The sequence below is a fragment of the Euphorbia lathyris genome, chromosome 3 (assembly GCF_963576675.1).
Source record: "Euphorbia lathyris chromosome 3, ddEupLath1.1, whole genome shotgun sequence".
NCBI classification, from domain to species: Eukaryota; Viridiplantae; Streptophyta; class Magnoliopsida; order Malpighiales; family Euphorbiaceae; genus Euphorbia; species Euphorbia lathyris.
In genome coordinates this window covers 17,736,080-17,753,380 of record NC_088912.1, presented here as the reverse complement: position 1 = coordinate 17,753,380, position 17,301 = coordinate 17,736,080, and the positions used below count along the sequence as shown (strand labels likewise).

The window sequence follows — 17,301 nt, the reverse complement described above, 5'->3', positions numbered from 1 at the left end:
TGCTGCCAGATTCCAAACAGCTTCTGCTTTATATTGCGATTTTCTATTTTGTCAAACAATTAAAAGAGAGCGAGGTAAAAATCATGCAATTCAGGACCGATCTCATGAAAAATGTGCTACATAATGTAATCTATACAAGGTAAATCAGATAAGCACAACTAAAACTTGCTTATCCCCTAGCTAATGTATCTTCTACGACTGTGAGGATAGTTCTAATATTCCACCAAAATGACCCGGTTTGGGTTGGTCTACATAGACCAAATTATCTGAACCAACCACGAGACAACACCCGACCCCTGAATTTTCAGTACATAAGAGGACAAAACCTAGAGGCAAAGACACGGCTGGTAAAAGAAGAACCAGCCGTGGAAGTCAAGCAGACTTGTTCTTCATTGCCTTCCTCTCTTCTAATGCACAGCACGGTATGCTTGCCTGTTTCACCAAATATACGTTGGAATTGGTTTGGTTCACAGCCTGTATCGAACTGTATGGATTCCCAGTTGAATCCCTTCGACATAACTACCCAAAAACCTTAGCTACCTCCATTCTCGACAACTACCGCATTTCCAGGAGACTTCCGGAGACGAGGACTCGATCCAAGGAGAACAATGACTGTGTATCAACAAGTTGCAAACCCCACATGAAAGATCAGGGATTGGTTCTGAGTGAGAACACATCTTACAATGCTGGGGAGTAACCAATGATTCTGGAGCGACCACTAGTTCCGGAAATCCATCTTGTGAAACTGCACAGGACTTGCTTTCGGAGTATCCCAAAACATTTGCTGAAGCATCAGGTCCCTCTAACTGAACGCCATTATCAGAGTCGAGCAACTCTGTAAACGAGAAGTAGGTCTGAGGTTCGAACTCCATATCCTCGTAGTTAATGTCATAGTCCAATGGTCCTTCACTTTCAAGAACATTAGTGGAAGCATCCCAATCCACCAGAGAAGATAACTCCTGTTCAGGGTTTATAAGGTCATTTCTATTAGTAGGCACCGCCAATTCAGTATGATCATCGTTCTCGAATGTACTTTCCGCATTTAACTGAGGTTTTCCTTGTCTTCGGACTGGTAGTTTATGTAGTCCCTGCGCAAGACCATCATCCCATTCAACCTCCACCTTGGGATTTTCCTCTGTAATTTGCTCAACTCTTGAAAGAGAGAAAAGCAGAGGATCATCATCCCGTGCAATAACTTCCTCCACATGATAAGTTTGAGGCGAGGGCTTCGGCCTGCACTCTTTAAATTCAGCAATCATGCTGGAATCAGATTTCGCCCCTGTTTTATCTTTATCTTTCTTCACTTTCCTCTCGCTTGTTTTATTGCTAAATGTCTTCTGACCTTGGGGATTATCACCATATGGACATACAGGTGATCTTATCCGACGACACCGGCAGCACTTGAAGCCCATCACATCAGGAATTTTCTCCTCAGGAAGTTCTAGTGCTTCAGCATGGAACCAAACTGCATGAAGCCAAATGCATTGGTTCAACAAACGAAAACTAAGGAAAACAATTTTTTTTTTCTCAAAAGGGATATGATCCCTAGGATGTGAACACTTACAGTTACACGTTTCGCAGTGAATGTAAATCAGCTCAGAATTATATCCCTTTTTACAGAGATTACATGTAGGTTGTATCCTCCATGATTCGCCTCTTAAAAGAATGTTCTTACTCCTGAAATCAATTCCAGTGTCTTCAGGTGGTTTCTTCTTCCATATGATACCCCAACTACAAATTTTTTTTCGGGGTTTTGCTGTCGAACTGGAAGTAGGAGTGACCTGTTTAATCTCAGAACTACTCTTCTGTGGAAAATTGGCCAGTTTTACCTCAGAACTACTCTCCTGCGGCTTGGCAGATATTAATGGGTTACTAAGTTTAAATTTGATCTTTTTGGTGACTGTCGAAACAGTATGCGATTCTCGCCCTTGCGAAGCCAAGGGAGTAATTGGAGATTCCATCTTTGCAAGAGTAACAACTTTGGGCTTGTAACACTTCTTGCAGGTGAATTCAACTTGCACATTAATTTTAACTGAATTTATTGCACAGTCCTTGTGACAATAACCTGGCATAACAAATATCCATTAGTGCAACCATACAGAACGTCAGAGCATGAATTAGCATAAGCATTCAAGAATGTTCAACTTGAAAACAGCTAACTAACTATCGAAAAGGATATGCCCTGAAGTTCAGCAGCGTTCTGGAAGGATTTAAGAAAATAAAATTTGAGGGGAAAAGTAACCAAAGGATTAAAAAACAGTGATTTTTAAAAGGGATAAGGTACCAAAATAGGCCTAAGGTTTTTGGGGAAGTACCAATTTAAGCTTAACGTTCAAAATAGCACCAATATAGGCTTAACGTTTACAAGATAATATCAATTTAGGCTTAACGTTTACAATATAGCATCAATTTAGGCTTAACGTTTACAAAATAATACGAATTTAAGCTTAACGTTTACAAAATATATACAATTTAAGCTACACATCATAATTAAATTAATCATATTATATTCTTTCCCTATTAACTTTATATTATGTTATCTTTTTATTTAGTTCTATATTTTTATTTATTATAATACAATTAATTAGTATTCTTGCCCATTAAAATCTTATATTTGTTTTTCATAAACCATTCCATGACTACTAAATTCCATGGCTCATGTAATATATGCAAACTAAAAGTAATTAAATATCTACAATATTTCGAACATTGACATGTATCAATATTATTTTAACTAGTGTAATATATGCACAAAATATACATGTCTTTACATGCCATATTAGATTAAAAGCTCTTTGTGTTTTCAATAATAATGATGAATGAGTTTAATACTGTACGGTGATAGTAATTTTTGGTTCACGGAATAGCTATTCCATAGAATTTGTATTCCACGGTTGGTGGAATATGGATTCCTTAATTAACACTCTCATATATAGTGATCATCTGTTTAACATTTCAAGGTAAAAATGCAAAAAAGGGGAAAACTTGGAAAACAGTAAAAACAGAAAAAGGTCTACGATGTGAAAAACGTTAAAAATGCCAAAAATGTGAAAACAGTAAAACTTGGAAATTTTCAGCTATGTATGTTATGATGATGATAGGTGTATAATTCATGGTATGTATGTAGTGTTGGTATTAATTACCATATTAGAAAGGATCATGTATATTTATTCATTAAACAGCTAAATAGTAAGTATGATCCAATCAATTTAAAGCATCAAATGCAAATAGTTAAATCAGTTTCATCTAATGAGAATCAAAATTAAAAAAACACTAACAGATTCATTTCGAATATTTTTATAGTTTTTCATGTTTGTTTTTTTTGGTTTTTTTTTTCATTTTTCGTGTTTTTATTGTTTTTTTTTTTGCATTTTAACCGTTGTGTTTTTCACATTTGTACAATTTTTTTTATATTTTTTCGCATGAAAATTGTATAAAACGCCACAAACACATTCTAGAGAGAAACCCTAACAAATTCAATTCGAATATTATTATAGTTTTCATGGTTTTTCTTTTCGTTTTTTGCTTTTGTATTTTTTTTTCATTTTTCGTGTTTTTTTTTTTTGCATTTTAACCGTTTTGTGTGTTTTTCATTTGTACAATTTTTTTTTATATTTTTTCGCATGAAAGTTGTATAAAACGCCACAAACACATTCTAGAGAAACCCTAACAGATTCAATTCGAATATTATTATAGTTTTTCATGGGTTTTTTTTCCGTTTTTTGCTTTTTTCGTGTTTTTTTTTTCATTTTTCGCATTTTTATTGTTTTTCTCTTTTTCTGAGTATTAACGTATCATTTTTTTTATATAAAAATTGTATAAGACGCCACAAACACATTCTAGAGAAACCCTAACAGATTCAATTCGAAGATTATTATTGTTTTTCATGTTTTATTTTGCGTTTCTATATTTTTTTCAAGTTTTACATTTTTTCATTGTGTTTTTATCGGTTGTTTTTCATTTTTCGTGTTTTACCCTTTTTTCACATTTGTACCATTTTTTAATATTTTTCGCATTTTACCGTTTTGCCATTTTTCACATTTTTTCTTAAATAATATATTAAATATTTGAATAATTTATGGTAATAATTAAATTTTGAAAATAAATAAGAATTTACACTTGAGAGACTTTTGAACAACAAATTAGCTCTTCCATCTTTTCCCATTCCATCAACCAAGCATAGGAATAATTATTTCTAAAGAATACCTATTCTATTCTCTCATATTCTATTCCTTGGTATAGATATTCTATTTCATTCTATTAAACAGCACCTAAGCACAACAAATACAGGTAACAAATAATGCTTGTCAGGTATTTTAGGGTTTTTGGCCAAATTAGTTATAAATGCACAGCACAGCTTAGCAAAAGTTTCTATTTCCAGTTAAGGGAGCATTTAAGACCTGGCTGTATAACTTACAAAATAAACAGATCAATACCATGGCATACACACCCAAAGAGTTTTCTCAATGAAAATGATAAGCGGGCATATGATGGTCCATTCTAATAAGAAGTTACAAACAAAAGAATGAATTTATCACATTCATAAGGATTGTGGAGACTAAAGCCCAGAATTAAGATAAAAGTGATGCCCTTGAGGGATTTCCTGCCTAGTTGGGTTAATGTGTTTACTAGTGGGCCTGACTAATTAAAGCCGCCATGTAGAAGGGAACCCCTAAAAGGTTGCTGACTAATTAAAGCCGCCATGTAGAAGGGAACCCCTAAAAGGTTGCTGTTTATGGATTTCCTATAGCTGAAGTTCTGTAACTACATTATTTGCACAAACACATGTACATATGATTTTCTTTTTATATGGAAAGCCTTGCCATATCCATTGCTTAAGAAGATGAAGAAGAAAGCGGTTATGAAGCATACCTTGGCAGACACGGCATTTAACTGTATCCCTGAAGATCACACCACAGAAAATGATAATAAGCTTATATAGCAAGTTGGCATCGAATAGAAGGAAAGGTAGAATGAAGTGATATAAAAACAGTACCTTATTAAAACATCACGTTGGCATGATGCGCACAAGCACCTCTCCAGGTTCTCTCTCTTGTATGTAAGATACAAGAAAATGTCTTTGCGGGAAGCTTTTAGTTGCCTTCTCTGAAACTCAGATAATTCGCTCAAGGGCTTCTTAGCTAATGGAAAAATTGCCTTCTCAGATTTTTCTTCATACTCTTTGATCAAATATAAAGGAACATATGTTTCAGAAAACCAGTATTTCTCCTTCCCGTCTTCAATTTGTTCTTTTTCAATTATATTCTTCATGATGCGGGAAGGGAGATGCTTTTGATTACCAAAAGCAACTCCATACCTAATTCTATTTTCCAGACTTCTCTTATCACAGATAACAGCATTTCTGAAAAATGAGGCTTCAGTCTCAGGACCTTTTCCTTCTTGTAGATTCTGCTCAGGACGAACAAGGTCACTCCATCTCACATGAAGATCAAGGTATCTAACCTGATGCAGAATCCGATTGCATTTTCAAGACTTAAACAGCCAAAAAATTATAGAAGACTATACTAATAAAGAGGGAAGTGATCAATAAGCTATCATTATTTAATGTATGAAGAATTAAATCAAACCTGAAGTGCTAGCTGTGATGCGTTCTTACTCATCTCCACTGCAGCTCTCCAAACCATTTGTCTGCTTCTTTTAGGAAGTACAGGATCATCAACATAACAAACACCAGAAATCTTCCTTGAACCACCTGATGAGAAACTCATAAAGTTGAAATTTTCCTTGACTAAATTTGTAGCTATATAAATAGATGCAAGGGTGTCAACAACTATGTTGCATGGAAACTAAACTGGTTTGGAAATGGATACATAGAAACAGTATTTGTAACAAATACAGGAGATAAAAACATGGGAAACATGCGTGAATAATAAAAGAATAGGGGTATACTTGTAAACTTTAAAATTATAAGGATGTCATTTAAATTACTTGCGAGTTACATGATATGAAAAGAAAGTTTTCTCACTTCGAAAGTGATAGAAACCACAGCCGACACTCACAACACAGAAAACTACAAAAGAAACGCGAATACAGAGAAGAAAATGATAGTAATATTAATAATGGGCAGAACAACAAAGAAAAGAACTACACATCTCAAAGGAAAACAAAAGAAATATCCAAGTCTAAAGCTGTAACAGCCCCAGGGACGAATCCCTTCTCTCAGCAACAGCTAAGAGACCAAAAAGATAATTCCTCTCCAAAAGATACCCCTACTGCTACCTTTCTCCTGAATAACTAATCAGCCTCCGTCCCATTCTCACACACCCCAATGACTAACTCCAGCTATCACAGCCTGCCATCTTTCCTCTTCTGCTTGCTAGAACAAATTTGCTCTATCTTGGGCCTGTGTGTTAATTGATCCAATACCATTCCCTTATAAGTCTCATATCTGATCTATATCACCCATATCAGTATCCTCTTATCAAAAAGCTTGAAGAAGATGATTTAGAAAGAAAAGGGGATTTAATGAGATGTGATTGACACATGGTTAAGAGATCAGTTAATGAGCCATCTCCTTCTAAAAAGGCATTGCATGAGTTCAAAATTTTGAGAAACGAGTCTCCAACTTTCTTAAATCATGACCCGAAACATTTAGTACAAGTTTTTGAGAGTTTCGTTTCCTAAAGGTTTCTGAAATGTGGAAACTCTTCAAAATAAAAGTTTCTGTGCAACATAAGCCACCAGTGGAGCTTCACAATCCAAAGATTTTACAATGGTGACAAAATAGAATCCTACTAAAAGAAAGGGGCTTGTGAGGGGTAACAATATTACCTTGACGAGCTGCCCTTCTAACCACTAACTGAGGCAAAATTGCTTTGTGGAATACAAGCTTCAATAGCTTCCCCCCTCGCCACCAGACAAAGCTTTTCTCGTTGGAACTCTTAGCGCTCATGTCAGGTAGACCTGATTGTTTCCTATGTCGCTTTCCACCTGGCCCGCGTTTTTGTGCGGTCCCAACGTTGCTTGCAGCACTTACAGTTGCAGGAGAATCATCCAACCACTCATCTGTTGCCTTAGCCCATTCTGATGAAAGGGCAACTACCCGGATGTTTTCCTCAAGCTGTAAAAAAGTATCATGACACGATGTCAATGAAATGTAAATAAGAGTGAAAACATAAGAAATAATTAAACAACAAAATAGCAGCAACAGTTCTTTAGTTTAGATATAGCATTTTCCTGAGGAAAAAGAAAGATGACACAAGTAGATATAATATAGCAATTTTTAATTTGACACTGCATTGCATTTAGAATTGATGTGATCAAGTAATCTTTATATGCCACTTATTCAATATCTGCAACTAGTAATATTTTCAGACAGAACTCAACCTCCAGCCCAACACTTTCTTATCAGGATGAAGAGGAAAATTTAAATTTATCAAATTCACTCAGTTCCTTCTTCCGAACATCCAACAAAATGAATTTTGCATTGCTAATTTTAGTAAGAGCCAGTTATCTTGAGAAATAAATTAAGGGACAGATAACGCAAGCGCAAGAAAATGCTCACATTTGAAATTTTTCTAATCTTCGAGCAACTTTCCAAGAAAACCAAAATAAAAGAAATAAATGTCTGTTAAAAGAACTGAATTCTATTGGTATTATATTTTACTTTTCAGCGGCTGCAAGAATAGCTTAATGTTTCTATTCAATTTAAAAAGACAAAAAGCATAGCCTCCAAGTTAAAGTGACAAGCACAATTTGAGAGTCCATGAAGAAGTTTTCTACTTCAGCATTCAACTATACAAATATAAAATGGAAGATGAAGACATATGAAGCGAAGCTTCTTGACATGAGCCTGTGTTAAAGAGTGTATATAAAAGAAAATATGCACATCATGAATTTGAAGTTCAACCAACACAGAAGTAAGATGTCATAAAACAAACACAACTAGGCAAAGTTGACAAAGTTACTCATCTAATCATGAAACTATGACTAAGTTACTGCTTTGTTCTAGAATTATAATACGTACACCACTTTACTTCCGAGCTTAAGAGTATTTAGGCACAGTACATATTTGCAGTGACAGTATATTACTCAGAAACCAAACCACTCAATATTCTATAAAAAAGAGTTAGGATAAGTATATTCTGTTCCAAAAACAAATCCAAGTGAACCGACAGGCAATAGCAACAAGGTGTGCAGAGTAAAAAGACAGAATACTAAAATATAGGGTTAAAGGAAGTAAAATGGTGAATATATATAGTGCCCAATTTAACACAAATTAGTCACAACAGATTTCAAAAGAAATATTAACATAACCACATGATAAGAAATTATAATAAATATACAAAGAAAATAGCTAAAACACAAGAAACTCTATAATGACATGGAGCTCCTATGCTCTACTAGATGTGCAAAATTGAAACCACTTCATAAGTATTGTGTAGAAGCAAAAGAACTTACTTCAAGCAAGGGGCCCTTTAATGCACCAAAAGTTGAAGCATCTTCTACTCTTTTACACCACTGTTTTCTATAACTAAGGCTCGCAAATGGACCAACTGTGAGACCGCACAAAACCTCGCCCATGTACAGAATGTAAGTTGAGATGCTAGAAAGACTCCCCTCACCACTTGTGACAGGACGAAGTCCATTGAGGATCTTCATGGCACCTTTAGTGGCAGTCGAAACAGCTGAATTTAGCATGCAACCCCTTTTGGTGCTAGAAGCGAGCTTACATGAATGGCACCACCCACATCTCTCCCTCGGTACCTCAACAAGTTTCTTTTCTGCACTTGGCCAGAAAAAACGAGAGGCTACAGTTGAAAATGCTTTTACTTGCAATGAAATGTCAGACACAACCTTCCTACCATTGCTTGATCTCTGAGTTTCGGAAACACGACTTTCCTCAGATAATAGAACAGCTAGATTAGCTGCAGCTGATGCAGAAAAATCCCCATGCACATAGTGATTTATGTAGCAATAAGGCTTAAAAAAGGTTCCGGCATACATAAAATTAGCCTTCAAATTTTTCTCAGCCCTTCCAAAGCCCACATAATTGCCTTCCTTGCTTTGGGAAAATGGAATTGCTGGGATAGATTTAGCATTCTGTTGGACAATATGATATCCATCACTATTAGCTGAGGTGGAAGTAGTCATCACACTTGATCTATCGATAGAGCTATGGTGAGATATCTCTGATGGATCAATTTGCTGGTTAACGGAACCAGTAGACTCCACTTTAATCTGCTCAGGTAACTTCACATTCATGATATGGCAACTTTTTGTGTTTGTTGCATTATCATTATTTAAGGTGCCGCAAGGGTCGGCTTGAATTGTTGCACTGGCAGAGGCATCAGGACAAGAAACTGGCACAATATCTACATTATTCACATTTAGACCGATTGATGTCTCAGCTTCACCAGCATAAGTGTCTTTGAGGTTGCAGTTAGATGGCGTTGATAAAGAAGCGGACTTTTCATCCTTCGATATGCATAAACCTCTTCCCGTTAGCTCAAAAGGGGAGAAGGCACTTTGTGGAATTTTCCAATAATCTGCAATTGCCTTGCATATCTCCAAGTAGGAAGATCTATGTTGCACAGAGGAGGAAAGCACTTGCAGGACCTTCAGAATATCTTTCTGATTGTAGTATCGCAGACATGGTTCTGTGCCAATAGAAGATTTGAGCCTGCAAAAAGTTTGCCATGAAGTAAAAGAGTAAGCAAGAGTAAATATGCCAGGGAACCATAACTTTGAATGGAGACAATGGGTAATCAATCATCACAAAAAGACTGGAACTGAAGAACAACTTAACCACCACAAGGCATGTTTCCTAACATTCATACTAAACTAAACATGTTGAATTGATTTAAGAAATCAAAATAATTAACAAATAAACCAAAATAGAAGGTTAAAACATACACCAGTAAGTGATTGCATGTACCCAAGAAGACTTGCTCATATAAGTCAACACCAAATAGTTGTGCTCCTTTAAGCGAAGTTCCAACAACATTAGTAGGTCCCAACTTGCTAATCGTGCACTCTGGACAATACCATGGCCCTTCAGGTATATACATTTTGCAAACACCAATACATCTGGAATGATATGCAGATGGGCAACCGTCACAACAAAGCAAAGTTCCATCCATGCCACAAAGTCTGCATTCATCACTATTCCCATCCGCACCAACATCAGGAGGAATTCCCTCCCCTTCACACCCTTTGGAACCCAAGTACTTTGAACCACAAGAAGACTTGCTTCCTTGGGTTTCTGCATTGATTTCCATAGCCTCCCTGTCTTTGCAAGCTGAAGTTTTGGAATATCTGGGATGAACCCTTCTTGGCCCATTTTCACAGAGATTGTTTGGAAGTGCATCAGAATCTATACCAACTTCTGATTCTTCACGGGCATCAATTTCTGCTCTTAGCTCTCGACAGTCCAAGGCATCATCACAGAGAATTTGCAGGATCATCAACTTCCTATTCACAGATAAGGAATAATATTCCCTCTTGAACAGATCATCATAAAACCCTTTCCACTCTGGTCTCTCTACATAACCCATTATTGTGAAATAATGAACCAAATAAACAGGCCATGTATGTGAATCAAGCAAGTACCAATCAATGCACCTGCACATAGAGTATAGATCAGAATTTTAAAAAGTTAGCAAGAAACATGAATTTGAAAATAAACAAATAATGCATATATATGTATGCATAATACAATCATAGAGCAAATAATATTATACACTCGCTTTTATAGCTCTAACATGCAAAAAAAAGAAAATGACTACCTCAAGCATTTTGATGCAAGCTCTGAAACATCTGAAGAAAGTGTCTGCAGATGACCTCTCAATGCACGCATTAAAGCAACATGAATGGCATCCACCAGCGTGTTTTGAACTTGGCAGTTTATGGCCCCAACCAAATCATCTAGTGTAAATGGACTTAGGTAGAGACAAATATTGAATGACCTCAAAAATCCATATACAGAGAAAAGATGAGAAACACAATCCTCCGGAATACCTACATTCCCCGATGATGGAGGCAATTGCAGGGGAGGAATGATTGGGACATCCACCTTCAGTTCCAAATCCCCATGTTGTACTTGCTCACATGAATCACTTGAAGAATCTGCATCACTCTCACCTTCTGCTCCATCATTCTCAGCTGCTGCTTCACCACTCAACTCAGTCAATGCAGAAGTTTCAAACCTATCCGCCTCATTCTTCAAATCAGCAGCTCCCTTCTTCAAATCCTTCTTGTTCTTTAGACTCTTTTCAAACACTAATTGATCTAATTTCTTACTCCTCGCACTCAAATCATCATCCAAATAGTCCTCACCTAAAAGTAACGGCCGTATTTCACTACTATCCATATCCTCACAGTCTCCATCCTCATATTCTACCCTATATAATCCACTATCATAGCTCACTATTTTCCCCAGAAAAACCCCAGGACCATTAAACTCTTTCAATACATATCTACCCACAAGTGGTTTCCATCTCATCTCTAACGCCTGCTTCCTCAAAGCCACGTCCTGCTTCTTCAAAGCCACTTCCTGCTTCTTCTCAGGTTCATCCCCTTCTCGCCTCCGTTTCTTTGGTCGACCTCTACCCCTCTTTTTGACCTCGGTAGGCTCCATTATATAATCCAAAAAGATTTAAGATCAAGCACAACCGAAAACTCGCCCACAAACAATCCCTAGAGTTCCAACATTTCAAAAACCCCAATTTCACTTTACCCTAAAAATTTCAACCCAGGCGTCGACCTGAGACAGATCTACTCTGCATGCAGATCCCTATGCAACAGAAAAAATATTAACAATCGCAATTGATTATCCAGAAAAGCGAATTCCAGGATAAGAATCAGGAAAAAATTATCAAACTACACCAAAACTTGTGGTTTCTGCAGATTCTATGGAACCAAATGACGTTTCTAATCATAGACCCCAACTTTTCTGACACTTCCTCACTAAATAGTTCAAAAAATCTAAAAAAATTAAAAAAATCGTGAAATTATACACTTCATAGACAGATTTTTCTCTGTATTTACGCACAAGCAGGGAATGAAAGTACCTCGTTAGGGTTTAATAACCGCCATTGATATGGTTATATTGGTAATGTCGAGTGTGAATATTGAGAAAGAAAGAGTGCCCTAATAAGAAGAGAACAACGGCCTCTCTTTTACTTGCCCTGTAATTAAGAAGAAAAAAAAAGGAAAAAAAAAAAAAAACCTCGTTGCGAGTTACGTAATACTTTTGACTCAGAACTCATTCTGTCCGAGTCGGCGAGTCCGGTTTTGATAGGAATTATATCCAATGCACTCAATCTCATTTATGTTATGTATGAGTTGTCTCCTTTCTTTTTTTCCTTAAATACTCTATTTTTTTTTTCTAATATATATTTTTCCTTAAATAATTATTTATCAGAAAATATTATTTTTTTAAGTTATATAATTATTTAATCCCTAATTTATTTATTTATTTATTTTTGATAGAAAATGCTTATAACTTTATTAGATACAATAAAAAAACAAAAGTAAGGAATCAAACTTTACAAAATCTACAAAGAGAATAAAATGACTACATAGAGCAAAAAAGGCCATAAAGGTATAAAAAAACACAAAACAACAATGAAACATATATTTCTCATAAATCGAAATCCGCATAAAAATAGATGCAATCCAAATTTCACCATTTAGGCCACTCCGAACATTTGGATCTGAGTCCTTTGTTTTGTTGCAACCACGTAGATTTATTGATCCACGGATAAGATAAACCGTTTCTGCTCTTGCTAAATTGGAAAATAGTATAAACGACAGAATAGTAGAAAATAAATACAATTCAAACGGATAGAGAGATTCGATAAAATATATGAACACAGACTACAAAAAAAACAATAATAAAAAATACAAAATCCCTAATTTATTTATTAAATTAATTATTTTTTATACTTTTTAAGATATATTATGATATTTCTCCATCAACAAAACATTTTCACCACATCTATAGTGTAAAGAGAGAAAATTTGAAAAATATAAAAATTAATAAAAACATATTTATTATTTAAATTTAAATTTATTTTATATAAGAGTATTTTGTTATCTTTATAAATCTTAGGTTTGATTAACCACTAATAAAATATTGGATCACTTTCAAATAGAATAACCGAATAGTTGATGGAAACAAATTCAACAACTCCATAACTTAATTTGAAAAAAAATTAAATATATTATAAAATGTTGGGAATTGGATCAATTATTTATTAATAAGTTTGATACGTCAAAATTGTATCAATTATTTATTAAAGTTTGATAGGGAAACAAAAAAGGTTAGGCATGCAATACAAGAATAAAATTTTATGTAGTTCAACTGTTTTTTTTCTACCTTTATTAGCAATCTATACTATGAGGGTGTTTGTTTCAGCTTTTCTGAGGAACGTTTAGCGTTTCACTCCAAACCGCAGAAAATATAGCGTTTGATTAGGTTTATCTAACCGCAGCGTTTAACATTTTCTCTGGAAACTGCAGCGTTTTGGAGCGTTTCACGAAAAGCTCCTATTTGGAGCTTTTCATAAACAGCTGTTTGTAGTTAGTTGTTATTGACAGAATTATCCTTCTTATTTCCACAAAATATGTTTATTCTTTAACATTATTTATATTTCCACAATATAATTACCGGAAAACAAGGTTTTGTTGCATTCAATAAATTTTTTATTTTTTATATAGATTATTTTTATTAATTTGTGTAACATATTTTTTTATTTTATAATAGGATAAGGTGTAAAAATACCCCCAACATTTATAGCTAGGAGCAATTTTACCCTTAACGTCCAAAATGGTTCAATTATACCTCTAATTTTGGCAGTCAAAAGCAATTTTACCCATAACATTGACAAGTTTGGTCAATTTGAGAAATAATTTATCAAATTGTCTTCTTGGTCATGAATATTGTCATCTACACTTCACATGTGCACGATTTTATCATCGTTAGTAACATATCACAAACATATGATTAGACGTGATTTTTTTTTAAGAAAATAAAAAAAAATATTATCTTTTGTACGAGTTGAACAAAAAAAACTCCAATATTTAATTGAATTTATAAATATTAATTTTCAATTTTATTATTAAATAAAAAAAATTGAAATCTCTTTTTTAGAACCACTGGTATGTGCAATTGGTGTATAATAAGAAATAAAATATCTATGTTTTATAATAATATCTGAAATCGACCCAACTTGCCAATGTTAGGGGTAAAATTGTTCTGAGTTGCCAGCGTTATGGGTAAAATTGCACTATTTTAGACATTAATAGTAAAATTATTCCTAGTTGTAAACGTTATGTGCATTTTTTCACATTTTTTCTTTTATAATTTCATCGTTGATTAATTTAAAATATGTCCATTTTAGACATTTTAAATCCGAACAGCAATAGTTCAATATAATTTTACCAAACACTAGTAATTAAACAGCTAATAACAAACAGCTAACAGCTTACTGCAACTGCAAACAGCTAACAGCTAACAGCAACCGCAACAGCTATTAGCTAACAGCTGAACCAAACAGACCTTATATATAATAGCGGAAGCAGAGAGAAATAAGGAGAAGTGTTTTAGAGGCATTTTTTTATGAGTTGTCAACGTAGTAAAAAATCAAGCTTAAAAAGATTTAATTAATAAAAATAATAGATTTATATTTATAATAAATTAAATAATTATTAGCCCATTAATTAAAATAATAAAACAAAGTAAGAGTTACGGGAAGATGAAAAAACACAAGACAAAGTAAATCCAAAAGTCACAAATAAACTTCTATATAAAGCATAATAGATAGTATTCCGCTATTATATTTCTGAAGGTAATTATTCGTTTTTTTTTCATATGTTGTATTTATTTTTTCCTTAATTGTGTTGTTGTTTTATTTTTATTAAACAATAGTTGTTATAATTTCATCTTTCAGATCCATTTCTGCCGTTACCCAGGTTCTATACCTATCGCTACCTTATCCATGTTTTTCTTTTTTATTTGTCTTTTTTTTTCCAAACTCGTATCTCCAATTGAAGAAATCCGATAGAAATAGAAGATGCATGGACAACTAAAATTGAGAAATATAAAAGTGTCAAAAATTACAATAAATTCTTACGTTTCTCAAGGTAATTATTCGATTTTTTTTTTCATATGTTGTAGTTATTTTTGTTCACAATTGTGTTATTGTTTTATTTTTATTAAACAATAGTTGTTATAGTTTCATCTTTCAGAGATGAAATTCCATTTATGTCGTTACTAAGGTTCCATACCTCTCGCTACCTTATCCATGTTTTCTTTTTTATTTGTCTTTTTTTTTTCAAAATGACTAAAATAAAGATTTTATATATTTGCATTCTTTTTTAGTATATGTTGCTAAGTGTTATCGTTTCGATTGTTAACTCTAACTAAATTTAGATTTTCGGTTTTATATAAACTCAATTTTTAACTTTAATTGAAGTTAGATTAATTTTTCTAATCGAAACCTGTTGATATTTTTTTAGTTTGAGTTTATCTAACTGATATGGATTGTATTTTTTTATTTTTATGTATTTTGGTACAAATAGATATAAAATTTCACATAATAGTTGTTCATTGAAGTTTAAGACATATTGAATAAAATATTAAAGAGGTATTGAAATATTATACTTATGAGGAAGTTTATTTCAATTATAAATTATGTTATATTATTATTATTATTATCAAGAAGTTATTTTTTTCCAGTTCTCTAGACAAAGAGATTGTAAGCGTCTAATGCATTTGATAAGATGTTTATTCTTGAAGAATTTAGATTATGCTAGATACGAAGTCAAAATGAAGGTAAACAAAAATAAATTTTGAATATCAAAATCCTAAAAATGTACATTAATTATGAGATATTGAGATAATTGATTTTGCAATATTGTCTTATATAGTTTCTAACTATTATATTATGGTTTGCACAAAATTGTTAGTATTTCAAGAGTTTTTAACATATGAAAATGAAACATGGTCATAGGACAAGTTGTTGAAAAATATTAATTAAAAATTATTATTATTTGAATCTCTTCAAATTCTCAAATATTGAGCATAATGATTCTAATTAATAGAATTAATTTCACATATTAATTATAAAACGTTTTTTATTACTGAATAGACTTAATACTTCATTAAGAAAAAATAAAATTTTAATTAATGGACAAAAATATTTTCACTCCCCTCTTTATATGCTTATATCTTGACATTCTCTTTTATTTTCGAAAAAAAACGAGAGGAAGATAGTTCTCTCATAATTATCTTTTTTGTCCATTCATTTTTGTTTTCTATTCTTTTATTTGTTTTTCTTGCTTACAAAATTCAAGAATATATAATTATTAGAAAATATTAATGAAATAAAATAAGTGATATCCGCGAGCTGACTGATATTTTATATAGTGAAAGAATGAAGAACAAATTGATTGAATGTCTTGATGAGATATTACGATATGAAAATATGAGAAATCATCACCTTAAGCTGATTCAATTGGATATATTGGGTTATTGTAGCAGAATGAATAATTGAATTCGAATATTTGGTGATCATGAAATTCCATCAAGCTAGATGATTATCATAAAGATGAATTTGTGACTAATTCTTATGACTTTCATTTTTTTATATGTAACATATTGAATTGATAAATTTTCTTCATATGCAACATTAGAAAAGTATTGATTGTAATAGTTTGTAGCATAATATATTGATGTTGCTTCCACTTTAACATAGATTGTAATTTTTTTTATATCGTAGATATAATATTTAATTTTAATTGTATTAATTCAATTTTTGTTTAACATATATTGTAATTCTTTTGTATCGTAAATGTAATATTTAATTTTAATTGTATTTTAATTCAACTTTTAGTTTTTCATTATATTTCTTAATTTTTTTTATTATTGTTTCATAAAATTCCAAAATATGAAAATGTATTAAAATTATTAAAAAGTACAAAACATTGAATTTTGTAAAAATAAATAAATCATTTACTTTTAATTAAAATTCTATAAAAAATTAATCATTTGTTTTCAAAATTAATTTAATTTGAATTATCAATAAAAAATATATATTAATTTCAAATATACATAATATAAAAAAATTCATAGCATGATATAAAATTACTTAAAAGTAAATATATCAATTTATTTATTTATCTAAATTATATAAAAGTTTCGTATCCCGTGCATCGCACAGGTTTTCGACTAGTGATGTATATAATTCATTTGTCCAAGAAAAAATAGATTTAGATTTGGGAAAGTTGAAAAGTGATTTGAGTATTCATTAATCGTTAGAAAACTTCGTTAAATTT

General features: G+C 32.7%; 1 protein-coding gene across 1 annotated transcript; it reads right to left on the bottom strand.

Annotated features, from left to right (window-relative positions):
- Positions 1-75: 75 nt before the first annotated feature.
- On the bottom strand, positions 76-12,130 carry LOC136223188 (DDT domain-containing protein PTM-like). Its single transcript, XM_066011068.1, has 10 exons — positions 12,033-12,130; positions 10,749-11,755; positions 9,877-10,584; positions 8,422-9,643; positions 6,793-7,081; positions 5,589-5,713; positions 4,997-5,463; positions 4,873-4,901; positions 1,565-2,065; positions 76-1,465 (listed from the first exon to the last, which is right to left on the bottom strand). Exons 2-10 carry the CDS (start codon positions 11,597-11,599, stop codon positions 537-539), a joined length of 5,121 nt encoding a protein of 1,706 aa, XP_065867140.1. The 5' UTR covers positions 11,600-11,755; positions 12,033-12,130; the 3' UTR covers positions 76-536.
- Positions 12,131-17,301: the final 5,171 nt, after the last annotated feature.

What these genes read in the sequence shown, in the direction of transcription:
- LOC136223188 (XM_066011068.1), bottom strand. Translation starts at nt 11,599, where the DNA reads ATGGAGCCTACCGAGGTCAAAAAGAGGGGTAGAGGTCGACCAAAGAAA. An exon ending in TAGAAGGGCAGCTCGTCAAG is followed by an intron (nt 5,714 to 6,792) that starts GTAATATTGTTA and finishes GTTTCTCATCAG; the next exon opens with GTGGTTCAAGGAAGATTTCT. An exon ending in TAAATGCCGTGTCTGCCAAG is followed by an intron (nt 2,066 to 4,872) that starts GTATGCTTCATA and finishes TTGTTATGCCAG; the next exon opens with GTTATTGTCACAAGGACTGT.